Source organism: Salarias fasciatus, chromosome 9 (assembly GCF_902148845.1).
Source record: "Salarias fasciatus chromosome 9, fSalaFa1.1, whole genome shotgun sequence".
NCBI classification, from domain to species: Eukaryota; Metazoa; Chordata; class Actinopteri; order Blenniiformes; family Blenniidae; genus Salarias; species Salarias fasciatus.
In genome coordinates, this window is record NC_043753.1 from 5611123 (window position 1) to 5638757 (window position 27635).

The 27635-nt window shown below is 43.7% G+C and overlaps 1 protein-coding gene across 1 annotated transcript; it reads left to right on the plus strand.

Annotated features, from left to right (window-relative positions):
- The first annotated feature begins 147 nt into the window (after positions 1-147).
- Positions 148-27365, plus strand: snx7 (sorting nexin 7). Its single transcript, XM_030099053.1, has 9 exons — positions 148-374; positions 4942-5130; positions 8133-8243; positions 9118-9276; positions 9379-9577; positions 9659-9858; positions 10327-10413; positions 12353-12505; positions 26136-27365. Exons 1-9 carry the CDS (start codon positions 291-293, stop codon positions 26214-26216), a joined length of 1263 nt encoding a protein of 420 aa, XP_029954913.1. The 5' UTR covers positions 148-290; the 3' UTR covers positions 26217-27365.
- Positions 27366-27635: the final 270 nt, after the last annotated feature.

Here is a 27635-nt window from a genome sequence, read left to right on the forward strand (position 1 = left end):
AATGAGTGTGCGTATTTAGAGTTAAAGTTAGAATACAGTATAGTAAAGTTTGAATAAAATTTTAATGAAGTTTGACTAATGTTTGAAATAAGTCTGGGAGCTCTTACTGTGTCCTGTGGAGGAAGTGCAGCGGTCCGTCCTGCCAGTTCGAAGCTTCGCTCTGTCGGGACGGGGGTGTCTGTCCTGTCGCTGCGGTGGGATTTGTCCTCGGTCCGTGCGGTGGAACTTTACTCCGGTCCCGGACTTCATGATCCGGACTCGGACTCGGGGACCCGGTGTTGGACGGAGCCATGAGCGGAGAGTCGGTCCCGGCGGACTTCTCGGGACACATGCTGGACCTGGACGAGGACGACGACCTGGAGGTTTTCTCCAAGGTAAAGCCGCTCTCGGCCGCCTGTTTCCGGGCTACGTGGAGCCGCCCCGCCGCTACAGGCACCGGCTGGCGGCCGGGGCTCCGCTCCCCGCTGCTCGCTGGTTCCCGGTGGCCGGTGCTCGCTGCTCTCTCCCCGGGCTCAGGTCGCGCTCTGATCCGCTGACAGGAGCCCGGAGCCCGGCTGAGCCCAGGAGCTGCAGCCGGGAGGAGCACGGGTCTCTTTAATCTTTAACTGAGAGCTGTAACTCCAACCAGAGCCTCCTCCACACCTCCACAGCGATTTACTGCACTTTTATTACATTCAATTCGACATTCTCAATTTATTACAGCACTGAAAGTCTTTCACAAAACTTTGAAAAACTTTTCCAAAAACTCTTCAATGTTTTATCAACTCGACTCTGAAACAGAAACTGAATAAATGTAATTTTTATCCATTTACATGCCGCTTTTTAACGTGTGAAGATCATATTTAACAAAAAGGTACATTGAGAAAGATGTATTTAGCATGGCTTTATTTGTATTGATGTTATTACAATCAGTTGTTTTATTAAAAAAATGAATAAATTTTGTACTTGTATATGTCAAGATCAGTGATACTACCTGTGATAATAAACACAGTAATAACACCATCAGGACCAGGACTTTCATACATTATGTTCGTCAGTTTTGGTCAGTGTCTTTCGAAAGTATTGATCCCTCTTGAACTTTTCTAGATTTTGGATGGTTCTCATTCATGCTTTTCATTCATAGATTTCTCTTTTTTTAACCTCAAAACAAAAGCAAAACTGAAAGCTTTGTGAAAGTCTTCCTCTCCCCCGAGTCAACATTTTGTAAATCTTCCTTTTGCTGCAGTCACAGCTGGAGTCTTTTGGGGCCTGTCTCAGACCGAGCTCAGGCTCCATCAGATTGGACGGAGAGTGTCGGCAGTTTTCAAGTCATACCAGAGGTTTTTTATTTATTTTTTTGTCCCCGTTCGTCTTCCATCAACTCTGAACAGCCTCCCTGTCCCTCGTGATTAAAAGCATCCCCCTCAGCATGATGCTGCCTCCACCATGCGGAGAACTTACCCTGTCTGAGGTCTTCACAGAACAGCCAGATTTACACCGAGTTTTCAGGGGTTAATACTTTTACAAGCCACTGTGGGGGATTTGTTATTATTTGCGACTGTAGAAGTTTGTCTGTAAATTGCATTTGAATAACATGATTACCTTCATCAATGTTCAGAGGCAAGAAAAACCTGTTATCTGAAGTGAGGGGAGGGCTTAAAAGTCGAATTTATATCAGATAAACTCAAAGAAATCAACCTGCAAAATATGGAACTGATCTTAAAAAGCATGAATAAATGATTGGAACTAAAACGTGATCAAAATTGAAAGCTTGCTTTTAAAGTAAATATATCCAGAAGCTTCCAAAACACTGCTCAAACATGTATTATATGAAAGAATTATCCTGAAAATAGGCCTCTGGATTTCATGAGGTGAGGCTGGTGTGTTTGCTCTTAGAGAAAATGAGGAATTGGAAACTGGCTGCAGACATTGAGTTCCTCCTGGTGTTTCTGTGCGTCGGTCTGGTTGTGCTGCATCATGGACGTGTGAAGACACGCAGCGACTGACTCAGTGCCTCCACTAGAGCGGCGGTACGGTACCGAGCCGCCGGCGGGGTTTTTATGGGCAGCATGCATTCCGTCCAGAGTTTCAGCTGACGTATGGAGTCAAACTGCACCGCTCGTCCTCTCACTTCCCGCCGACATGCCTGCTTCCTCCTCTCAGCCTGTTGCCATGCCAACCAGCCGATCAGAGACACATCGCGCAGCTTTTCACCAGGGGTCACAACTTTTGTGTGTGTGCGTGTTTCTCTGTGTGTGGATCATCTGTGTGGATGTCTGAGCCCATCAAAGAAACACACTGCAGACTTCATGCACAGCTTTTTGGATTTTGAACGGCTTCATCATCGGTCTGCAACTCGTGGTTTTGACCGCGATTTTTTCAGTTTCTGCTTCCAGCTTTGTTTTTGCTTCATGTTTCAAATGCTTGATGCCACAACTAACCTCTGGTCGTCAACATGTGAAGTCTGCTTTCCCTGATTGGTGCTCAAGTTTCTGAGTGTTTACTCTTGAAACATTCTCCTCCATTCCATATGTTTTCTGACAAAAGCCAAGTTATGACTCACTGGAAACCAGAGAAACCTGTTTGGATCTAATCAGTCCTCTGACACTTTATGAGTAACTGGGAGTAAATATGAGAGTCTGAACATTAGAGCGCTTGTTTGTTTTCTCCAGGTCCTCCAGCTTCCCCGTCACTGTCCAGATGTGTGTTTGATAAGTTAATTAATGACTGAATGTTTGTCTTGGTGCTAGCCTGGGGGCAGATCGATCAATAGATGAGCCACATTGATATGGAGAGTGTTTGAAATCGATCATAAAAGTGGTCACTGGACAGAGGAAGCTTTGTTTAATGGGTGAACAGCCAGGTCCAGCCTGTTAAGGAGTTCAGTCATTAATGGATTTTTAGTTGGAACAGGTTTGAAAGAAACATTTTCTGGTTTTTGCACCAGGATAGAAAGTTTAATATTGGCACCATATTGAATTGAAGAGATTCATACACAAGGGGAATCTCTTAATTAACAATCAGTGCGGTTTCAGGGCAAATCACTCAACAGCAATGGCAATAATGGAATTAACAGAGACAATAGCAAGACAAATTGACAATAAAAATTTTTTTGTAAGTATATTCATTGACTTACAAAAAGCTTTCAACGTAATAAACCACTCATGGTTGCTCTGGAACTTGAAAAATATGGGATCAGAGGGATTGCTCATAAATGGATAACTAGTTATTTAGAAAACAGAAAACAGTATGTTCAAATTAATGAAATAAAATCAGACTTGTGTGATATAAATTGCCGGATACCTCAAGGTTCGATTCTTGGTCCGTTATTGTTTATACTATATATGAATGATTTACCTAAAGCATCGGAAGTACTACAGAGTATTTTGTTTGCTGACGACACAACACTATTTTATTCGGGAAAAAACTTAAAGGAGGTAATAGAAGTAGTTAATATAGAACTCAAAAAGATAAAACAGTGGTTTGATGGCAACAAATTAGTTTTAAATATTAATAAAACAAATTTTATGTTGTTTAATGATAGAGGAAATAATATAGATATATCAATTAAGATAGATGGGATTGAAATTCAAAGGGTACAGGAAACTAAATTTTTAGGTGTTATTATTGATAAAGACCTTAGCTGGAAGTCACATATAAATTATATTAGAAATAAAATAGCTAAATCCATCGCAGTATTATATAGAGTAAAATCAGTTTTAAATCAGTCAGCATTAATTAACTTATATAAATCACTAATTATTCCATACCTAACTTATTGTGTGGAAATTTTGGGGACAACCTGTAAAACTTATACACAACCTCTGTTCATTTTACAAAAAAAGGCTCTGAAAATTATAAACGATAATAGAAAGACAGACCCATCCAACCCATTATTCATTAAGTATAATTCTTTAAAATTTGATGATATAGTTGACTATAAAATACTTCAGATACTATATCAAGCTAATAGGAACATGTTGCCTGGAAAAATTCAAGAAAGATTCTAAAAAAGAGAAAGCTGTTATAATCTAAAAGGGATTGATATTTTTAAAAAACCCAGATTCAGAACAAAAATAATGGAACACACTGTGACTGTTAAGGCAACCAGTCTGTGGAATGCACTTCAGAAAGAAGTAAAAGGAATGTAAACAATCGCAGCATTTAAAAGAAATTTAAAAGCTCCATTACTGAGGAGTTATGCAGTGTTGGACACATGAGATACTGTATGTGTCCAACACTGCAAAATTCTCTTCTGACAGAATGGAGTTGGTCTTGGAATTTTAAAGACAGATAATGAATGGAATTGTAGACGGAATATAAGTGGCTGGATGAAGGAGAGGTAGATAGAGGGAAAAAGAAAATGTAAATAGGTGTGTGTAACTAGGGTAAAATCAGGTGAAAAAGATGATGGTGGTTGTAAAGGTTGGGAAAACATGATATGATGAAAGAAGGGGCAGACATCACAAGTTATTGTTCTTTCTGCTCCTTTTTCATTCATCGTTGTATTATTTTCATTTTTGTATATATTTTGTATTATCTTTTGAATGAAAATAAACCAATAAATAAAAAAAATAAATACAAATTATTGAAGAGGTTGTGAAATCTGCACTGCAGCTGTCTCATTTCCATCACATCATAGCTTGGAGTCTTGCTTGTAATCTGTGTTTTGGACATCCTCAACTTACTGCATTTCTCTGAAACTGCGATTGGGACTCAGGTGAACCAGCAGTGATGTGCTGCCATCATGCCGAGAAGCTGAACTTATTCTATCCTAATGTTCGTTTAGTCTCTAATTAGGTTGTAGCCTTGCAGTAGATTACCTTTTCTTAATGGGTCACTGTTAAACCTCAAATTAATAGAATGCGTTTAAATTTCCAGTGATTTCCTCCTCTCTTGAGGAGCTCCATCGTCCCTCAGTCTGACACTGTGAACTGACGATCTGTCCTCTCTGTGGTCCAGAACACGTCGCTGGCAGATGGAAGCCCCATGCCCAACTCTCCCGGCTCCATGGTCAACCAGTACCGACTGGAGGAGGACGATGAGGAGCCGCACGACGACATCACCAAAGACATCTTCGTCACTGTGGATAACCCAGAGAGCCAGGTCACCGCCATCGAGACCTTCGTCATGTACAGGGTCGTTACCAGGGTGAGCAGGCCCGGTTTTCACGTTCCGTTCTGTAGTGACAGGATGTCAGAGTGATCCAGAGCAACTTCAGGCAGGGGGGGACAGTTGGTCTTGGAAACTATTGTTTACAAAGTAGGGAGAGAGCTGGCGGCTCGCAGCAGTGTGTGACTGCTGGGGAGTTTTTTGATCGGCTATTACAACATAATCACAGCGTGTTTCATCACCTCTGATGCCTGCTGTAAAGTTCATGGGTGATTTGACAGAATGGTATGAGCTGCAGTTTGAAACGATCAGAGTCTAATGTGCAGATGAAGCTGCTCTGTGATGTGATGAAGATGATCTGTGATGAAGCTGCTCTGTGATGTGATGGAGCTGCTCTGTGATGTGATGAAGCTGCTCTGTGATGTGATGGAGCTGCTCTGTGATGTGATGAAGATGATCTGTGATGGAGCTGCTCTGCGATTGAGCTGCTCTGTCCATTGTCCTGGCGCTGCAGAATTTAGTGCGGGCAGGGCGCCCGGACTGAAAAGGTCTGGCGGAAACCCTGCATATGTACCAGAACATCTTTCCCAAGCTTTCCCACGCGACAGATTTACACGAGACTGGCGGGTCTTCCAACCCCACACGCTGCGTCTCTCATTCCGCTTGTACTTTCGTCTTCGTTTGTTCATGTTTGGATGTTTGTTCTTCTTCTTCTGTGTTAATGGTGGTCGCTGGCAGCTTTTAGGCTCATTACCGCCACCTAAGGTTATAATCAGGATTCGTTTTTTTTGTGTGTTTTTTTTTTGTTACTCACTCCTGTATTCGTCCTGTGATTGTGTATACCGACCCGTGACCCCCGGACCGTGACGGTACGGGACGAATACAAATACCGTTACACTACTACTGCTCTGTGATGTGATGAAGCTGCTCTGTGATGAGGTGAAGCTGCTCTGTGATGTGATGGAGCTGCTCTGTGATGTGATGGAGCTGCTCGGTGATGTGATGAAGCTGCTCTGTGATGTGATGGAGCTGCTCTGTGATGTGATGGAGCTGCTCTGTGATGTGATGGAGCTGCTCGGTGATGTGATGAAGCTGCTCTGTGATGTGGTGAAGCTGCTCTGTGATGTGATGGAGCTGCTCTGTGATGTGATGAAGGTGCTCTGTGATGTGATGGAGCTGCTCTGTGATGTGATGAAGCTGCTCTGTGATGTGGTGAAGCTGCTCTGTGATGTGATGGAGCTGCTCTGTGATGTGATGGAGCTGCTCTGTGATGTGATGAAGCTGCTCTGTGATGTGATGGAGCTGCTCTGTGATGTGATGAAGCTGCTCTGTGATGTGGTGAAGCTGCTCTGTGATGTGATGGAGCTGCTCTGTGATGTGATGGAGCTGCTCTGTGATGTGATGAAGCTGCTCTGTGATGTGATGGAGCTGCTCTGTGATGTCAGGGCTCGACATTATAAATGGCCCGGTGGCCCGGGAACACTTTTAAACCCGTCTGGGCCAGTAGAATGCGCAGCGGGCCATTGAAAAATATTGCCTTGAAAATAAATAAATAAATCATTTCACATTAATTCCCAGTGGTATTGTGACATAAACATAGCGTTACGTGATTCCAGTCAAAGATGAGGTATTATTCCTTCTGTGCGCAGCGCTGTGCCCTGGAAGCAGCTGCTGTCACACACAGCAGAGCCGCTCGCTCCCGTGGTACGTGAACGCTCGCCACTCGCCCGCCTCGCGTTCACAGTCAGCGGTGCATCACAGGAGAAGAAGAGCAGAAGATGACGACACAAGCTCCACCTTATAACGATTATAAAAAAATGTTTCTTAAGCCCCCAGGTCCTGGCCAAGCGCCTGGCAAAAAAGCCAAAGAAAAAAAAAAAGAAAGTCAGAGGAGGAGGAGAGAGAGAAAGAGAGGGAGTGTTGCATCGTGGCCAAAAGAACTCCATACAACATCTCCAAGTTTACTGACTACTTTACTCCAGTTGCAATCCTTGTTCTCAACAGCTTCTTCTGATCATTCCACATCGACTCTTTTATTATATAACACTCAAACTTGTGCGCCCCCTAATGGGCAAACTCCTAAATAACATGACAACTCTGAATAATTAGTATATTCAGCCTTAGACACAAGCAGCTTACAATTAAGCATATATTCAATATTTAAAACAACTATTCTAACTCAGTATACCACAGGGAGTATGAGGAGAAAAGAGTCGGAAGGTTTCAGCGTCTGGCGAGACCGGTGGAACTGGCTCGGGTTCGACGAGACCACAAACAAGGTCTTTTGTGAACTCTGTCGATCAATGCCCAATTTAGCTGACAAGTAAGTTACAGAGAGGTTAACGTGCATGATTAGAAGTGTATGATAACACATTGTTCGGGTACTATGGGGAAAAAGGAGTCTGTCATATGATGGTGCAGATTTGCATGCACACAACGCGTGGCGTTTGTGACGCAGTGATCTTTTAGATCGGCGCTTTCAGCATCTGAGCAGAACAGTTTGTTATCGTACACTTCAGTCTCTCTATCAGCCTGTCCTGTCCTCTGTATCAGCTGCAGCAGAATGGATCAAGATTACCTATGATATTAGAATATCATAGATGTATTTTATTTACATTTTCATAGTGACATTCACACTGAGCACTAACTATAAAAAGTATTGTTTTAAAATTGTTTTAAGTCAAGTGGGTGGTAATCTTCATACCAACTATTAAAAAATACAATGGATACAATAGTAAAATATAGTTATCTAAATCATAATGATAGATAACTATAACCATCTTAGCTAATGTTCTAATAAAAATATATAGTTTCCTGTGTAGAGGATGCACGCTTAGCGTGCGTGTCAGGGCCAGCGAACATCAAAATCATCCGGGCCAGTGAAAATCAAAATCCACTGGCCCGGGGGGCCAGTAGTAAATCTCCCTCAATGTCTACCCCTGGATGTGATGGAGCTGCTCTGTGATCTGATGAAGACGAGGTGTGATGTGATGAAGATGATGTGTGGTGTGATGAAGCTGCTCTATGACTTCCTCCTCCAGACCACACGCAGTGAGTTTGACTCCTGTGAGTATGAGGTGCGTCGCCGCTACCAGGACTTCCTGTGGCTCCGCAGCAAACTGGAGGAAGCCCACCCGACGCTGATCATCCATGTATGTATGGTCGCACCATCAGGTCCACAGCAACATCGCACACTGCACACTGCACACTTCACAGAGGAGGCGAGCTCCACGTCCAGGAATCCTCTGGTGTCCAATCAGTCCAGTCTCACTCCTCCAGGATTGATCTGTTCAGTAATCTGTTCAAACAAAACTGACATCACTTTTATTCCCAGACACATGAACATTTCAACACATTTTTAACAGTGCATTTTTTTTTTTTTTTAATAAATTACTTTTCACTTTAGAAATCTGTAATGGCACATTGGTGTAATAATCCAATAATCTAACAATCTTCTCATCAGCATACCTATAAAATTGGCTTCATGTATGCCATATTTAAGTCATTTTAAGACATTATTCTATAATTCTCTGTGTCTGTCTTTGGTATTTTACATGAGCCTGTTAACATAGCAGGTTCCTTTGTTAACCAGCTGGTTAATAAAGTTTTCAATCCCACTTCTTTCAAAGCGTTTTGCACATCATCAGACTGTCTGTGTGTTTCTGGAGTCAATATTTTTGGTTTAAAGGTTGGTTGACTCGGAAGGAAGCTGAAGAACAATTATCCTGGAGATGTTTGTCTCCTCTGGTGTCATGAAGCATTCATCTAGAAGGAGTGTGACGAATACATTATTAAAACATTGGTATTTGATTCAGGATTTTCTTACAAGAACCTGAATATGATAAATTCTACAACTGGAACTGCATTACAGATCACAAATACAGTATCAATATGTAAAACGGACGCAATGCCTCCCGCTTTGTCCCGCTCACGTCTCCGTCGCTTTGTGTCTATCCCTGTGTCTGTCTGTCCCCGTCCCTGTGTCTGTCCCTGTGTCTGTCCCTGTGTCTGTCCCTGTGTCTGCAGCCTCTTCCAGAGAAGTTTGTGATGAAGGGGATGGTGGAACGCTTCAACAACGACTTCATTGAGACCCGGAGGAAAGCTCTGCACCGCTTCCTGAACCGGATCTCCGAGCACCCGATCCTGTCCTACAGCCAGACCTTTAAGGTCTTCCTCACAGCGCAGGTGTGTGTGTGTGTGTGTGTCTGTTACACTGTAACTCGTGCTGTGAGTTCCGCTGTCAGTTCCCGTGTGACTGCTGCCCTCTTCCTGGTCCTTCACCTCCAGGATCTGACCTCTCAGAGGAAGCAGGGTCCGGGCTTCCTGAGCAGGATGGGGGAGACGGTCCGAGCCGTGGCCAACTCAGTGCGAGGCGTGAAGAGCCGTCCCGAGGAGTTCACCGCCATGCAGGAGTACGTGGAGGACTTTGGGAACAAGATCAGCACCGTGGACAAAGTCACCCAGAGGATCATCAAGGAGCAGAGAGGTACGGACATGTTCTGGCAGTGGCGTCACGGTGGAGGAGTGGTTCACTCTGAGGGGCTAACAGGCTCGTGGCTGTTCCCAGAGTACCTGGATGAGCTGAAGCAGTATGGCCCCACCTACTCTCAGTGGGCGGAGTTAGAGGAGCACCTGTGTGACCCCCTGGGGGGCGTGGCCGGCTGCGTGGAGCGCTGCGGGAAGGAGACGGAGGACCAGATCCGGCACCTGTCCGAGGCTCTGCTCCCGGTCCTGCACGAGTATGTGCTGTGTGCCGAGACCGTGAAGGTGAGTCTGAGACTTCACCCCACCCTGATAGCCCTCCTCCACCATCAGACCGCGACCGTATGAATCCTGTGTCCGTCCATACGCTGATGACACCATTACTTCTACATCTAGTCCCCCAGACTGCTGCTGCCTTCATCACAGCCCATTGTCAAACACATCCAACTCTCTGTTTTTGACATTTGCTACAGTGTTTTTCTTGGTGTCTCCTTGCTGCCTCTTGGCCATGTTGTCACTGGAAATAGTTGGTTATCAAGAGATCTACTTATTAAAATAAAGGTCAAATAAATAAATAAATACATTTATAAAAACAAGTTAGTGGAGCTGAGCATGTTGCTCCATCTAAATCTAGTGAAAATGTTGTAGAAGCTTGAAAAAAAAAGCTTCCAGCTGCTCCTGTTGATTCCCTTCATCTGCACTGCTTTAAAAAACTTCAACCCAGTCCAGGAAGTAACTGTCGGTTTGTGTCAGGCTGTCATGAGGCGGAGAGACAACATCCAGGCCGAGTTCGACACCAAGAGCGAGGCCCTGCTGACCAGGAAGGTGGAGCAAGAAGCAGTGAGTGCACACTTCCACACACACTTCCACACACACACCTACACTCTGTCTCCCTCATCCTGTGGATGTGCAGAGATTAGGTTTAATAAAGGGATTGTGCAGTGTTACCTCTCCCACGGGGCCGCGGGAAAAAGGGCTCTCAGGGAGGATTATCTAAAAATCAAGGCTTGTCGGCTCCAAGTTGGTCCTCAGCTCAGCGGGAAAAAGAGCTGCTGTCAATATTACTTCGCTCCGTAATGCCGGCAGCTAATCGCGCCATAATGAAAATCCACACAGTCCTTTTCAGAGAGGAGTCGCCTTGCGGTGTCGGGAGACGCAGAACCGAGACCCAAAGTTAGGAAGGCAAAGGACAGAGCTATTTTTACCAGATCACACCAGGTGTTTGGATCAGCCTGCATATCGTGAGTGTGTGTGTGTGTGTGTGTCTACAGGTGTGTGCGGCTAATATCAAAATCCAAAGGTGAGATTTTAATTAAGAAGAGGGATGGAGATTTCCCCCTGGACTTATTATCCTCCTGCTTTAATTAGCTGTGTGTGTGTGTGTGTGTGTGTGTGTGTGTGTGTGTGTGTGTGTGTGTGTGTGTGTGTGTGTGTGTGTGTGTGTGTGTGTGTGTGTGTGTGTGTGTGTGTGTGTGTGTGTGTGTGTGTGTGTGTGTTCCTCTCTTCTGTCTATTGTTGGGATGAACTGACCTTTAACCTCAGAGATGCAGCATGCCCTGTCCTCTCACTCTGGGTGTGTATTTCCTGAAGCAGCCAGCAGGGGGAGCCGTTGCTCTAATGTACAGCTTGATTCTGCAGCTCTGTAACCTTGAAGACTGAAACATCAGTTTTTACACCAGATAAGCCTCTCGCGGAGCCACAAAGCATATTTAACCTTCAAAATGAGATAATCCTGCTCAAAACCTCAATATCTACTTAATATCGATATTTACTTGCAGCCTTATGAATGAACTTTAAAGTCTTTTGAAATGTTACCTCGTCAAATTTACATTTTTTTATTCAGGCTTATTTTACAGTTTAGGCCGTTTTAACTGTTTTACATCATTACTGGAAGCTGAAAACATCCTAATATTAGTCTGAAAAACTCAAGAGACTTCATCACATTATCATTCAGGGATTAATTACAGCAAATTACATTCTGATGGCAATAATTCATCTGTTGTATGTTCAAGTGATATGGTGTGTAGGACTCGCACCATGTCCATATGTTCACACTGTCACCGTCTCTTTACTGCTCATGTTTCGATTCCAGAGTATCGATCATGCAGCTGTAGAAACAGATCGCTCTCTGCTCGTTATCGATCCCGTCACGGTGCTTTATGTTGCTGTGATCCAGCTCGTCTCCCGAGCGTTGAATCGTTCAATATGGACCGACCGTTAACCTGGAAGACAACTCCTCAACACTTTTATTTCTCTGACTGGATTTATCGCCTCCACTCACTGAAATACACTTTATTAAATCTGGAGAACTCCCAAACTCCAATAAAACAGAAGAATCTCAAATGATGGAAGGTTCCATCTCTGCAGGTTTTCAATAAAATAAATTCATCCCGTAAAGACAGTAATTCAGACTGAACATAGGCTGGTCGATGCAAAGTGATAGAAAGAGATGAAGAGAAAAGTAAAACTGCCCATTCTTAGAAGGCTCAGTATTCTGATGTGACTGTTGATTGATGAATTTGAAGTCATTGATTCTCACGTACCCCTCTAATATGTAAAAACCTGAGCAGGAGCTGAAGTTTTGCTCCTGATGATTGGAACTATGGATGCACTGAAAAAGATGCTCGACACAACCCGGCCAGTGTTACAGGACGTCAAGCGTCACGAGGGGACGAGCGACGTCGAATTAGCCTGAGTGTGTGACTGCTAGCTGCACAGAGAAACCCGAGGCGTCGGGCTGCAGTCCAGCAGCCGGTGACGCCTCTTCTCCGTCTCTCAGCTGCAGGACGAGGTGGACGGCCTGGCGGACCGGGTGGAGGCGGCCAACAACGCCCTGCGGGGGGACTGGAGCCGCTGGCAGGACAGCATGAGAACTGACCTCAGATCAGCTTTCGTCTCCACCGCGGAGAAGAACGTGGAGTACTACGAGAAGGTGAGCGCAGCTTTCAGCCTCAACATCATCCATCAGCCCACTGTGGAATTCTGATTCCTGACGCCAAAAACACGAAAGTTTCCCATTTTCACTTGAAGTCGTTTCCATGTAAACGATTTCCTGTCTTTCATGAAGCTCGTTGGTGTGAGTTGTTGCTCCATCAATGGTTTCAGCCTCAGCTGCAGGTTTTTTTTGTCCTCTTGCAGAAATCACTGTTTCTAATCTGACCTTACTTCAGGCTCGTCGTCATAGCTTTCCAAAGGGACGACATGAAGAAGTGGTATCAACTGAACTATGAGTTGAAGTCGGATTCTCATATTTCTGTTTGTCAGATTATTATGATTAAAAAAAACTCTGAGAGGAGGACTATATGTAAATCAGAGACCCTGATTTACATAAAGAGAAGGAGTTACAATCCTGAATGTGGATTAGGACTGATGGAGAGCTTGAGAGAGCGAAGCCCGGTCGGTTGAAATCTCCTCCTGGCTGTGGTTTCAGGTGAAATCTGCTTCCTGGTGGAGCGTCAGGCTGGAGCTCTGCCAGCAGAGGGAAGCACAGCTTAGCGTTTGTTTTCTTCACTGTGTCTCACTTTTATCTGGAGACAGCTAGCTCTGTTTAGTTTGTTTCCTTTCAGGCTTGAATCCAGGAGAACAGAAATCACATTTACACGTACATGTAAACTCGGACACCAAAAAAAATAAAAAAATAAATTAAAAAAAATAACAGAAATATAATTTCAACTGACCTAGAGTGTATTAGAGGATTAAATGATTCTCAGATTTAGATTTATATTTTAATTCATTTGATGATGCACCTACAAGATGAAACAGCTCCTAATATTTATGTGTATTTTTTAATTTAAATACATTTTTCTAATGTTGAATTCACGAACTGTGAGAACAATAACTTTTACATCCCAGATTTATTTTTGCAGCCTCATTAAAGGTTTTAGATCTCGTAGTTTTGGGCTGTTTTAGCTGCAAAATACTTTGATCATTGCTTTTAAAGAACTTCATCTGGTTTCTGTTGGAAATATTTATCTACTGAAAGGTTTCGGGCAGCGTTCAGACACACCGCTTAGCTGATGTTTCATCGAAAGTCTCATGTTTGTAATTCAAAGTGCAGATAGAAGATAGAAAAACCCTTTGAATGAAGGTTTGACCTGCCTCAGAGAAGGGGTGTGTGTGTGTGTGTGTGTGTGTGTGTCTGTGTTTGTGTGTGTCTGTGTGTTATAAATACAGCCTGTGTATCTTTCCGCTTGCATTAAAACAAGGATTGGGTTTTGGATGCAGCGGGGCCGTGCACACCACAAATGAGGCTTTCCTCTACATATTTATGAGTGCCTCCATACTTAAATTCAGTTTCTGCTCTTGAATATTTCACAAATAAAATCTTAATGAACCTCAAAGGTTCCTAAGTTGAGCACTCAGAAGCAGATCTGTGTGCATTAGTGCTGCATGAGTGCTCAGCACTGTTTCATTAGTGATTATAATACTAAAAACCCCCCAAAAAACCCGCTCAGTAAATCAGCTTTTTATTGACTGCATGAGCACCATGTTTTCCTCCAAACTTCAGATCCTTTTGAAATGCATTGAAGATGCAGGTGTGTTTGTGTGTGTGGGTGTGTGAATGTGAAGCGCCTTGGAACTAATGAGCCGGTGAAATGTGAAAATCTATAAAGATCTGTCCTCGACACAACAACAGATATTTATGGAAATGGCCTCAGAGTGTCTCGCGGTGCGGCCTGGTCCTCCCCTGGTCAACCCTGCACACATGGATGCAGCAGAAACTGTATCAATCAGCTCCAGCTTCAGGCTGGATGTTTTTTTCAGGTTTGACGGAATACCAACAAGTCGTCTGCGTAACGTCTCACACCGAGCGCGGGGGTGAAACGATATGCTTTATTCTCAACTCGAAACCCGATTATATCAGGAACCATGTTTCCCCAAAAGATGCACATCACAGCCGAGTCAGTCATTTGAGCTTTGAGCTGAAACTTTCTTTTCAAAAAGCCTGGACTGCAGATAAAAGAGGCAAAAATAACTGCATAGAAAACTGTTTTCTGAAGGTCTTTTCACATATAAGGCCTTTCTACCAGAATGAATGAAAAATATATAAAGATTATGAAGTAAACTGCGCCCTTTGTCTGCTCACAACACAAATTGGATCCTTAAAATTAACACACTCCTTCATAAAGTGAACTTCGACTCTCTTTTCAAAGACTTACAAGGAACTTTCCACATGTCGCCATGATTCGCAAAAAAATCCAAAATGTGTTCACACTTTGGACTTAAAAAGTGGCGGTGGTTGTTTTATCTCCATTTGTGCAAGTCGTTCACCGTTCTCCACTTTCTTTCCTAAAGTGTTTTTTCTCTCTCTCTCTCTCTCTCTCTCTCTCTCTCTCTCTCTCTCTCTCTCTCTCTCTCATAAATGACTGTTTTTCAACCTAGATTCTAAACATAAGAGTAAAATGAAGTAATTAAATTTGGGGGGATGAATTGATTTTCGAACAAAAAAGTCAGTTTGATTTAATTTATCGTAAAACAAAAAAATCCTAATACTTGCGTGACTCGATTTTTATTCCCACCCCTAATCATCCGTTTAAATTCTACTACTATGTTATAGAGACCAAAAATCTGCAACTTTTATGACCACGAGAGGCATTTTTACTGCATCATTTACATTTTCTTCAGAGTTTATGTCTAATTTTGCTCCGCAGACAAAAACTGTGTCCTGAGTTGCGTTTATTAGGTTTTATAGCTACAATTTCAAACAGTAGACATTTAACCGCTCACCCGTTTTTCCTCAATTAGCTCTTTTTTTTTTTTTTTTACACGCTGTCTCATTTTCACATTGATCCACACACACCTGTGGCAGCAGCTGATGTTTACACCCTGTTGGGAATAATTAGGTGTTCGTTGTTTTGTCAAATTGCATTTGGACACCTGATCAGCTCATGATGGCGGATCGAAAGACTAACTCTAGAACTGAAAGACAAACTGATCCGCCAACGGATCCAGAGCCGCTCTGCAGATGTAAGCAGCGCGATTGTTCCTCACTTTGCTCAACGTGCGGAGCAGATGGCGAGGATGACAGCAGACGATGCTGTTTACTTTTCTCCTCGTTGAGCAGGTTTGTAGTTCATTTTTAACACGGTTGTTCTCAGTCCTGCGCTCTGCCTGCCAGTTCAGCCTCCAAATAGCAGTTTAGTTGATATTCAGGGTTATGCAGCAGCGGTGAGCAGACGCCACACCATGAATGGAAAAAAAAAAAAAAAACACAAACTAAAAGATAATTAAGAAATAGACCCGTAAGTCTTACTCTGTGCGCGTCTTTCATAAGTCAATGTGAGCATATGTATAAACTGTACTGTGCAGTGGACAGAGACAGAACTCAACGCAACGTTCAGAAAACAGGCAAAAAATGTTCAGTGTACAGTCAACAACTTCTACAACTACTTCAACAACTCACTCACATTTTAGATTCTGCTGAAGTTGGAGAATCTTTGGAATTTAGCATTCAGCATTTAGCATTCAGACTCCACATCTTCCAGAAAGTTCCCGACACCTTGAAAGCGTCAGTAAGTGAAGTGAAGCAGATGTTTGAGTCGTGTTTCCTTCTCAGACCGGATCTCAGTGTCTCAGGACAAGCTGCTGTTTTCTTTTGGTCTTCACAGCCGTGTGTGAGAGCTGCTTGACCTCAAGTCTGACCATCACCGTAAAGAAGCTAAAATATGATCGCAGACATTCTCTCAAAACTTAAAATGCATGTGTGCCAGGAATAGATTTCTGTACTTCATTTACTTGTTCAAGACGAAAGTTCAAGTTTGTCCGAGTTCCTCTGAGACTAATTCTGCTGTTTGCCGTCTGCATCACGAACGTCCGGCGCTCAATGACTCTCCAACAACAGACTAATCAGACCCTCGTCTCCCCGTTCCGTGATCAGACCTCTAGTTTCCCCGGCACTGGCCTCTGATCAATGCTTCCTCACCAAAACAAGAAAAAAAGGAAACTGATTGTATATTGATGGCAGATAAATCCCGTCGCCCTCCTGTTTTCCTCTCAGCGTTGGTCGTGTCTTTGATGAAACGGCTCCGAAAGGCGAGTCCGTCTTCAGGCGAACAAAACGAGGTCTGGTCTGAAAGCTCTTAGGAGACGCTCCGATCGATCATTGGCTGAATGTTCGATGGTGTCTGCTCTGCCAAACGCTGTACATCAGCTGCAGTACGAAGTGTTGTTGAACCGCTGCTCAGTCACCCACCCCATCGACTTCTCTCACAGTTCTAGTTTCATCGTCCGTATTTGTAGTTTTATAGTTGAGAGTCGCACCTGATAGCAACCGAATTGTAAAACGTATAGCGTATTATTCCCTTCATGCATGGATGTATAGTTTCAGTACAAAAACAACCAACTGCTCCACCTCAAGGCCCAACATGCCAACTAGATCATTTTCAGTTTTTCTGCTGTTGCCATGTAAACGCAAAACGTTTCTGAAACAAAAACAAGTCTTTTTCGTGTAAACAGAGCTTTTATTGTAACTTCATTTCTCTGTTTGGCTAAATTCAGTTGATTAACCTCTGTTTTTCTGGTTTTGAAGCATCTTTGAGAGAAAATCTCCTCTTTCCTGTGTGCTAAAACCGTATAAGGAAAGGATTTAATTCTTGCATATTTGGTTGAAATATTTCTAATCATACATATTCAGGGCTTGTTCCTCCTGTCAACACTGCATTGTTTATAGAGTCTTTCTCCTCCTTCACCAGAATTAATTATAGCTCCAAATACCTGCTGTTTTCTGGCACACTTGTGAGTCCTGGGAGAGTTTATTCCTTCTGGATCAGCAGCTCATGTTTCCAAATGTATTCAGGAGATTTTCCTGTGAGCTTTTTTGGCTCCGTACTCGGCTGTGTGCTCTCAGACTCCTGCACATTGAAAAATATGTGATTGTTTATGTTGGATTAGATATTTAGATTTATGACAAAATCATAGATCTTCTAGCTTGTGCTTGTCAAATCTATTCTAATCTATTTGCAGTCAAAAGATTTACTGTTCGAGCTAAACTGTAAATTTTTTTAATTATTTGACCCAAAATTACCAGACTTGAAGTAAGTCCTTTAACTTCTAAGTTTTTGAAGATCTTTCATTGGATTCTAAAGTGTGTGAAGACAGAACCTCACAGCCAATTACCGATTGCCAGCTCTGCCCCTTTATTGGCGAGCCATAACAAATATTGATTGGCTCAGGAAGGAACCAATGGCATCGCCGTAGGTGTGTTGTAAAGAGAGAGTGGAAATCCAGATATTTATAGAGGTGAAGAAAATAGAAAATGCAATGTTGAGCCAAGCAGTACAGTATCTTAGTGTGGTATCGCTCAAACCACTCTGCTGGTCTACTTAATCAACCTCAATAACACTTGATTTGGTGTAATATGGGCTCTTTAGCAAGCCTCTAAAGCCGGCCACATGGAAACAGAAACATTTCCAGAAGGTTTGCATATGTGTCCGTCCACAGTGTTTCACGATGCGCCGACCTCCGCTCACCATGCCTCATTTGCATAAAGCCGGCTTGATTCATCTTTATGCAGATTAGCTGAGGGCAGCTCCGGGGCATCGCGGCACACCCAGCATGCAGCACGGCTTCGTTTCACAGAGACAGTGAATGGGATGCTGGGACTTGATGGAGACGTATCTTTAGAGGCAGCCAAGAGTCTTGAGGGGGGCTTCGAGTGAAGCCTGTGAGGTGTGGTAGGATTCCTCCAGAATACGATCTCTTGAGTCAGACTGATTGTGTCGGATTGGTCGATCCGTTGGGGGCGGGAGTTACCCGATACCGAGCAGCAGATGAGGCTGATACATCCTCATCACTGCAGGTAAACTGATGCTGATCAGTCGGGGCTAATTACATCAAATTAATTTCAGGGGCTCATTTGGCTGAACTCCGGCAGAGCAGCTTTCCGAAAATGCGGATCGCAGTTGCATGCTCTTCTCCAAACAATAACTCTCTTAGTGTCCTACTGAGAGTGACCTCGAACCGGCAGCTCGCTCCTTGCTCCGTGTTGGCTTTGTTATTCCGGAGCAGATGTGGGCTAGCGTAGCCACGGGGCCCGTGAATGATTTATTGGCGAGCGGCGCCGTGTCGGCCTATAGCAATCTAATAAGACACCTGCACCTGGGAGGGATTCAGCAGGAAGAATGAAGAGGGACGAAGGGATCCAGCAGTGGGAGAGAAGCACTTTGTGTGGAAGGAAGAGACAAAATAAACCAAGAGGAAGACTCCAGAAATTCGATAAAAGAAGGTCAAACCGTCCAGCGCCTGGAAGAAACCTTCAGTCCTCTGCAGGTTTTTATCAGTGAAGTTACAGACAGCACAGTTTAGTTTAGCAGAAAATCTCATGGAAAAGTCTCAAATGTCGCCACATTCATTATAAAAACTGTTTTGGGGTTAATTTGATTTGCATCTTCTGTAAAATGCACATTTGAACTTTTCTGTGCTCAAGAATTGCAAGATTCTTTTTAATGTCCAGATAAGATTGATTGAGTTGAGCTGTGTTATCAGGATCTCTGTCTGATCTTTGATGTGTTTCCATGGAGCTTCCTGCAGGCTCCTCCTCTGAAACCTAAACGGCATTTTCTCAACGTGCTTTATGACAAGTGACGCCCGCTCGTTCACGCTCTCGTGCGGCTTTGGGTTCAGCTGTGCCACAATTATTCTGTTTGCACAATAATCGGCTGACGAGTTGTTGTTTCCTGGTGAACCCTGAAGTCGACTGTTGCCAGGCGACGCGTTTCAAGCCGCCTGAACTTGGTCCAGTGTGAGAAACGAGTGAGGCTCGACTTGCTGAGCGGTGCTTCGGATCCACTACATGCTGATGACGCGATGCTGTGAGAGCCTGGAGGACGCCGGGAACCTCAGACGGGATCTGGCTGGAAACACACTGGCGGTTCAGCATAATAGTTAAAGCCGCTTTGAAACTGAGTCCAACTCTCTGATTACGGTTTTGGCTCATTTAGTGTTCAATCGATTAGAAAAAAATATATAATTACTTAGAAGCTTTGTAATTCATTAATCTCATTTTTATTGTATGACAATATTCTTTTCCCGCAACAGCAGCATTTTTTCAAAAATTTAAAATTTTAGTTGACAACTGGTGGACACAGACATGAATATTATGAGCTCATGTTATTTAATGGCTGGAAAATTGCGATTGTCAATTCAATTCCAGAAAGATCTGAAGTTAAAATATAATTTTAAGGTTTTTCTGAGAATAGTATTGATTTCAATTTTAAAAAAAAAAAAGCAAACAAAAACATAAAGTTCAATTCTTGCTACTTTCTTCTTCCATTGCAGGCTTTGCCCCCCCGTCTCCTGCTTTCTCCGTCTTCCAGAAACATCTTTTCTCTTTGACCTTTCAGAGCTTTTCTCTTTATTGATTATGACTCCAACAACTAAAGCAGTTAATGGATAGAATGGATAGCTACATATTTGTCAAATGCTTGGCTGTTTGTCCCACTTTAGTCTTTGTGACGGATGAATCGACAGAAAAATCAACACCTCACTGCCGAAGGAAGGGAGCGATTTGTACCATTTCAGTCAAGACGTTTGGCGATGACATCTTGAAGGATTTAGACATCTCTCTACGCTTGAGCGCCATCAACTCGTCACTTCAGCTGTCAGGTCCTTGTGACAGTTCCTGCTGTGTGAACGCCGTCCTCTTTTAACACACAGCGACAGACAAACCTGGCCTCGCCTTCCACTCACAGGTTTCCCTCTGCCGTGGCGTTACCGCCAACCGCGGGACTTCAGAGAGGGAACGACGGTGAACCGCGCTGAAAATAAAGACGGAAGCAGAGTGAGAGAAATTCCAACGAGGCCGAGTTTATTAAGAAGTCATTTCATACATATTTATACTGTAGCTGTCTTAATTATGATGTGGAGCAGCGGAGGATCATGGGAGTGCAAGACCCTGCCATCTACTCAAAGATTAATGAAGCTTTTTAACACACTGAGAGAATTTTCTTTCTCTGGAAAATACACATGGAAAATGGCTTTTAAAACATTGTTGGGGGGAAAAAGGCTGGATGGACTTTATAAGACATTATAAATCTCCAAACGCTGAAGAAACAAACCGTATTTGAATCATTTTCAAAATTTTAATTCATGATATGGAAACGAGCTGTTTCCATTCAGGATCTGCATTTCAACATTAAAGCCTTGCGTCAAAAGACAAAAATGAGAAAAAAAGAAAATGAAACTTTGTTAAAACTTTGAGAGTTGTTGGGATTCGACCAATCACATTCCTGCTGCCCTCAAGCTCCGCCCACTCAGCTGATCATGAACGAGACAAGAGAAGAAGAATTGTTGGGCGATATTTAATCAGGTGGTATTCACACAGATTATGTCGCAGAAATGATGGAACTGGCAGGAAGTGAACACGAAAAGGCCATTTCCCAAAATTAAACACAACTCCTGAAACACCTCTGGTGAAAATTCGAGGCAAGAGAAAGAGCACTGTTATTTGGGAGAACAAAGACGTCGGCATTTGATTGATTCTCCTGTTAGCTCGTCGCCTTGCAGGACTTTGCGACCCTTCACTAACAGGTTAGCGTGTTAATCCACGGCTCCTGTGAGCCGAGCTGCTGTTCCTCCTGTGCAGAGCGAGTTTTTCCGAGCGCAGAGCCGCAGTGTGAAGGGGGCACAGCGAGCCGGCTGAAATGTGTGTGTACACCTCAGGGATGTGTGGATGTGCCATTTCAGATCAGCGTGCAGCACGGTGACCTTAGATACCTTCACGCCCCTGCACATCCACACGGAGAGGAAATATTCATGAACTCCTCGCTGCTCTCCTCCTGTTTGTGGCCTGTTGAGCCATGAAGTCGCCATAAAGATTAAAGATCAGGCTCAACCTGCGGTGTTTTCCAACCTTCATTATAATGTCATTAACTTTTATTTAAATCTATTAAAGCACAGCAGCAGCCTGCTGAAGGAGGAGCCTGCTGTCAAATTACAAGCACTTGATGCTGCACATCGTCAGACCCGGGAAAAGTGAAAATAGGACAGTTTAATGTTAGACAGAGGTGTGTTTCTGATAAAAACAGGTGATAAACACCTGAGTGTGATAAAGCAGCTCTGCTGGAGACCTTGAGATGAAGCACAGTGGCTGCAGCGAGCCGCATTGAAGCAGTGCATTGTGGGTCGCTAATGGAGCGCTTCACATACGACAAACATGGCGCAGAATAGAAACAACCGGGCCTCTGCTGTCCTCCACAACACGCAGAACGGAGATGTCGGTGCTTCGTCCGGTCGTCATGGAAACGAGACGACCCAGTCTGAATCCCGTAGGATGGGACTTTAATCCATTTCAGTCCTTTGTGGGTCCCGATGGCGAAGTCGACATGACTTTAGGTCATCAAAAACATCTGAAGCCTCGTTTGCGTGGCGTTTAGTGACAACGCTCCATTTCAGTAAAGTTTCTCTTTTAAACGGTGAAATATTTTTAGTTAGCATGCCGGGCCAGGAGTTGGCGCTGTAGGTTGTTTTTGTAATGAAACCACACACACACGTGTGTTAAATTGATTCTCCTGCACATTTGTCTCTAAACGCGAGCTGCTTTGCAGGAATATTCCGAGCCCCGTTAAAGATCAGGACCTGAAGCTGAACCAGCACATATCAGACATGTTCAGAGGATTTCTGGTTATTTATGTTGTTTTTAGAGATGCAACTCTTCTGCTCTGCCTCTGTTATCATTGACACAGCTTCGGTTGCCATGGTTACCTCACGGCAGCCGGGAGAAACCTCTGATAGCTTCTCATTATCGACGCCGTCTTCTCAAAATCGGAGTAAATGTGAGGCTGGCATTTGTAGGTGGATTCCACAAAACGGGAATCCTCACGCCAATTGGAAAATCCCTGAAAAGCGAACAAGGCTCTATTCTCTGAAAGGTTTTTTTTTTTTCCTCTTTCTTTACCCAGCGAGCTGCTGCGGAAAGATTTCAGTGTCATCTATTGTTCCCACAGAATCCCTGTTTATCCTCCACTGTGCGCTCTGTGAAATGTACCAACAGAAATAGCTTTAAAACCACAACTCAACATACACTTACAGCCGTCCTGCTTATAAAGCTCAGTTTATACAAGGAACACTGTTTGTTATTATATATGAATACGAAAAATGACTGATAAACGCATAAAAATAGGAGCTGACAACATTACAACACTGCTTCTTTAAAGGAAACGTAAGTCGTTACTGAAAACTGTTAATGTGATATTAACACCTTCCCACCTCTGTCAGTTTGAGCTCCTTTCTAGATTTTCTGGTAAAAACTGTGAACATTGTGGTAAAAATTGCTTTGATATTTCCATTTTTTTCTCCTTGTTTTCTTAATCCTCCATGCATAAACCACCTTCCATGACAGGAAGTCCACTTAATCTGAGCAGCTTTCTGCAGGTCCGTTGAGGGACGGACTGACTTTACCCTCTCGTTCCTCGTGTATTCAGTGAAGATGTATGAACTGGAAGCATGAATGAGTGTAGTTTTAACTCGGCCAGACTGTCAGAAATAATTAATGGCGTGACGGGAAGGTTTCTGTAACCTGGAGCACACATTCAGTCGCAGCTGTTGGCTCCAGAATAAACTGGAATAAATTAGAGAAATCTGAGCTTTTCATGTTACGAGTAATTAGTGTGTACACACACACACACACACGCACGCAAGCGAGCTGCTCCGCACAGATTCCCGCCGCCACGTTCGTTTTTTTTTTTTTTTTTAGGTCACAACGCAGCAGCTGCTAGAAGATGAAGCTCTGACATTATCACGTTCGTTCAGCTGAGAACAACAGCGACGTGCCCTTCCAAATGCAGTCTGAATAAACGGCTCGGCCCTAATGCGACTGTTCAGAGATGAGCTGAATCGCGGAGTGTGTGTTGATGGGTGTTGATGGGTGAGATGTGCGACATCAGGCAGCAGGTGACGGTTGTTTATATGGAAAGAGTCAGAGAATATGACCACAAATGTAAATCCCATCTATAAAACTACCAATATGGACGATCAAAGTAGAATAGACTGGGAGTCATGACGCTCTGGAGGCCGCCATGTTTGTTGTTGTGCATGAGAATATCTACTTTCAGCACTGTTACTAGCTTCATTTTAAAATTTTTTAACCATCCTCCTGTTTTTATTGCCTCTTATCTTTTCGATGCGGTTTCATTTTCTTCATATTTTGTTTAGTTTCTGTGATTTTAATCTAATTTTATGTGTTTCTTTGTCCTTGTGAAGTACTTTGAACCGCCCCGTGTACAAATGGTGCTAAACAAACTATAAACTCGCCTTGCCTCTTTATTGACGGCTGTGGTGTGCATGTGCAGCAGCGCTCCCTTTCCTGACCGCCCTAAACATGAGGAGAGTTTTGCGTTTTCCCGTGGAGCTTCTGTGGGTCCGTGTGACAGTCCGAGGACGCGTCACATGACCGTCAGGCCGACACAACGTGACGTCTATTACAGTGCAGCGGAGAGTAAAACGGAGTTCACCTGAGGGAGGTCAGCTCAGTGCACGCATCCAGTGAGGAGTGTGTGTGTGTGTTCACTGACTGAAACACACACAGAGCAGCCTTCTGTGTGTGTTTACCTGCTCAGCAGCCTGGAGGAGACTGTCGGCCTCTGCTTCTCTAATGAAGCCTGTAATTAGAGCCTTCACCCTCGGCTTGTCTGCCTGACCCTGTGTGTGTTTGTGTGTGCACCTGTGTGTGTGTTTTTCCTCTTCAGCCACTCGAATCATCTCATTTCTGAACAAATCGTGGTTCTAATCCACAATGAGACAGCAGTAATTAGGTTCCAGTTAACCAAACTCTTTTAGAGAATCAACAGAAGATCTTTATCTCCATCCTCTCTTAAAATGATGAACGTCTGCGCCGTTCTGTTTTAAATTGGTTTGTGTTCAGCTGGTTCCAGTCTGGTATTTGTGGTGTCTTCATGTTGCATGTTCTCTCTGTGGTCAAATAGAACGTTTGAATCTATATTCAACAGGAACCATAAACACTGAATTTAGGCTGATGCTGACTTCTGTTAACGCACACAAACGGTCATAATGTTCTGGCCCGCTGTGTATTTTTTAAAAAGCAGCTGAGAAGCTGAATTTATCCGCTTACATAACAAATCTCCATAAATATTTCACGGCCTTCAGGATTTGATGTAAAAATACTTGTAGGTGAAGATATTTAGCGTTGCGGACGAAGAGTTTTGACTGTGCAGAAAACTGAAAGATCCACTCGTCTGGTAAAGAGCCGCAGGACGACGCCGTGAGCGAGCGAGCGAGTTACCGAGCGAGCTGGACTCGCTGCCGAGGCTCCGCCGTCCTCCTGGTCCTCCAGACCTGTGAGACAAACTGTTAAATGGAGACTGCTGTCCTGCTTATGGCTGCCTCTAAATAACGGCCGGTATCCCGGAGAACGTGAGTGCACTTTATTGATGCACGCTGACGGAGTGGAACCAGGCTCACATTGTCTTTTGAGTGTGTGTGTGCGTGTGTGCGTGTGTGCGTGTGTGTGTGCTTGTCATTTTCACTCTCGGGCTGCGTGGCTTCTGCCTCTCCTGTCATCTAGATAACTGCTTTTATGCCATAAAAGTGTGATTCACTTTGTCAAGGCCTGTGCAACACACACACACACACACACACACACACACACACACACACACACACACACACACACACATACACACACACGCTGGGTTCTTCTGTCAGTGTAATATTGTGTCTTCACTGATGATGATGAGGAGGAGGAGGAGGTTGTATCCAGAGAAATGGTGTGTTGAGACATTTGAAAAGGCTCCACCGACACTGAGAGGATCTTGGGTTTGATTCGATCGACAGTTTTCAGTTCTGTAAATAACATCCATGTTCCAAACGGTCATGCTGTCGCAACATGGCCACAGCTCTGACTACTGGGCCACAACATTAAAACTACACGAAAAGATACAATAAAATGAAATAAAACAACTTACAGTGTCAAAATGTGCAAAACCAACCAGCTGTAAAAATTAAAAATGGATTTAAGTTCATCTAACACCTTGAGATTATTTTATCTTCACTGTTTTGCTTTAAAAAAAACTAAACATTTTAGCAGTAAATATTCGTTTTTGTTGATTAATTTAATTCCTGAAAAGTATCAAAACTGACTGTTTTCCCCATAAAGGATGAGAACTGTTAAATTAAACTGAAGTAATGCTCGTCGCTGTGATGATTAAAGATCTAACAGTTTGAAGTGGAACTGGAGATCCTTCGTTTTATCCCACAGTGAAGAGAAGAAACATCAAATCACCACATTCATGATCTACTCTGGACTTGTTCACCATGTATCTGTTCTCGACAGGCAGATGCATTTTAAGAGCTTTTACGTTGGTTTACCACTCATTCATGCTGACAGTGGAAAGTACAACATGAACATTCAGGTTTCTTCTTTCTGGTTTCGGTCCGCTCAGTATCTGGACGAAGAAATGTTCTCCCTCTACGCAGATGATGGTGGTGAATATTTGGAAGTTTGGTGAAGAGCTGTTAAAACTCGGACTGAGCAGCATAAACACTTGTTGACAATCTTTTGTGAAAGTTGTTTGCACTGACGTTCTGTCTCGTGTCTGTTTGGCTCTCAGTGCCTGGCGGTGTGGGAGTCCTTCCTGCTGTCTCAGAGAGGCGACGACACCGAGCTGAGAGACGACGGCGGCGCTTCATGAAGCGGTCTGCGTGCCGCCGACCAAAACCACCCAATGAAGACTTGAACCACTGTCCACGTACGAAACAAGCACACTTTATTTCTCTTTCTCTACAGATAATTTTTTTTTTTCTCTCTCTGGCCAAACAAGTTTTTTCCAGTTCTCCTCCATTCCAGTGATGATTGAACATCACTAAAATGAACACTGTGACCAGAACAAGACGAGTGTTTACCTTCATCCTCCACGAAGCCAAAGCTTCTTTTGCTAATCAGTTAGACGGCATTTCCCACAATTCCATGAGAAAGAGCCACACTAGCCGGACCGAGTCGAGGCACGCAGTGTATGAAGCTGTACGAATGAAGTTAGATTTTGTGGGAAATTACTAACTAATTAACTCGTTCCATGAAATGGGACAGAACCTCTGATGCCAACGTTGTAACCGATGTGCCAGTGTCCAAATGTCTACACAGACTGAACGACACCCAAAACCTTAACTTTCTAAATAACAAGCCTTAATTAAGTTCAGGGACGTCCGAACCAAACTGTCAGAGTGTTGAAAGCTTGAGCCAAAGTCCTCATGAACGACCAAATATCGCGAGCCGCTTGTCGGCTGTTTGGAGAAAGAACCTGAGAAGTTTTGTTGGTACTTTTGTCTTCCTCGCTCTGAATTCTCTTCATCTGTAAACTGTACCAAACTGGCAGAGAGTTTTCTCCGATAACGCCACAGAACTCTGTGAAGGCCGGTGGAAGTTGAATTCTTGCTGACGGCCGCGCAGCCTGATGAAAACGTCTCGTGTAACGGAGTGAGCGCCTCGGCGGTCATACCGCCGAGTTAATGTCGAGCTTCAGCTCCTGTTTGATCAATAATGTGGAGAAAATGACCGAACAGCAGAGCTGAAGGTGAGAATGCCTTCATTTCCAGTTAAATCTGTTTTTCTTTCTTCTTCTTGTGTGAATCAGCACTTTTTATCTGCCTTTAAACATTCAGCGGAGCAGCTTTAAATGTTTGTCGACAGAGATTTCAAGTTTACAGCATGATGAAGACGAGTTTTCTAACTGATCACTACAATAATCCTTCACACTGAAATGATCATCTCTCTTTCTTTCTTTTGTCTTTATCTGAAAATGACTTTGAGGTGTTGAACTAACAATAAAGATCTGACACTATGAGCCTCCATGTCTTCTTTGCAGTGACAGACGGGCGTTGAACGCTTTCACAGAGACTCGGGAGAAAGCTCTTTTTTTCCTCCTGTGTTTATCCACAACAGCCACATTTCTTCTAGCAGCGTGTCAAAGTGTCTGACGGAGTTTGGAAAGCTGGCAGAGCTAATCCTGAACGAGGACGCCGCATCCAACACTTTGCCGTTCGTTGTTTCTGCTTCGTGACAGGATCTCGATGGCAGTGTGTTTCCCGCCGAGCACACACACCGATCACGGCTC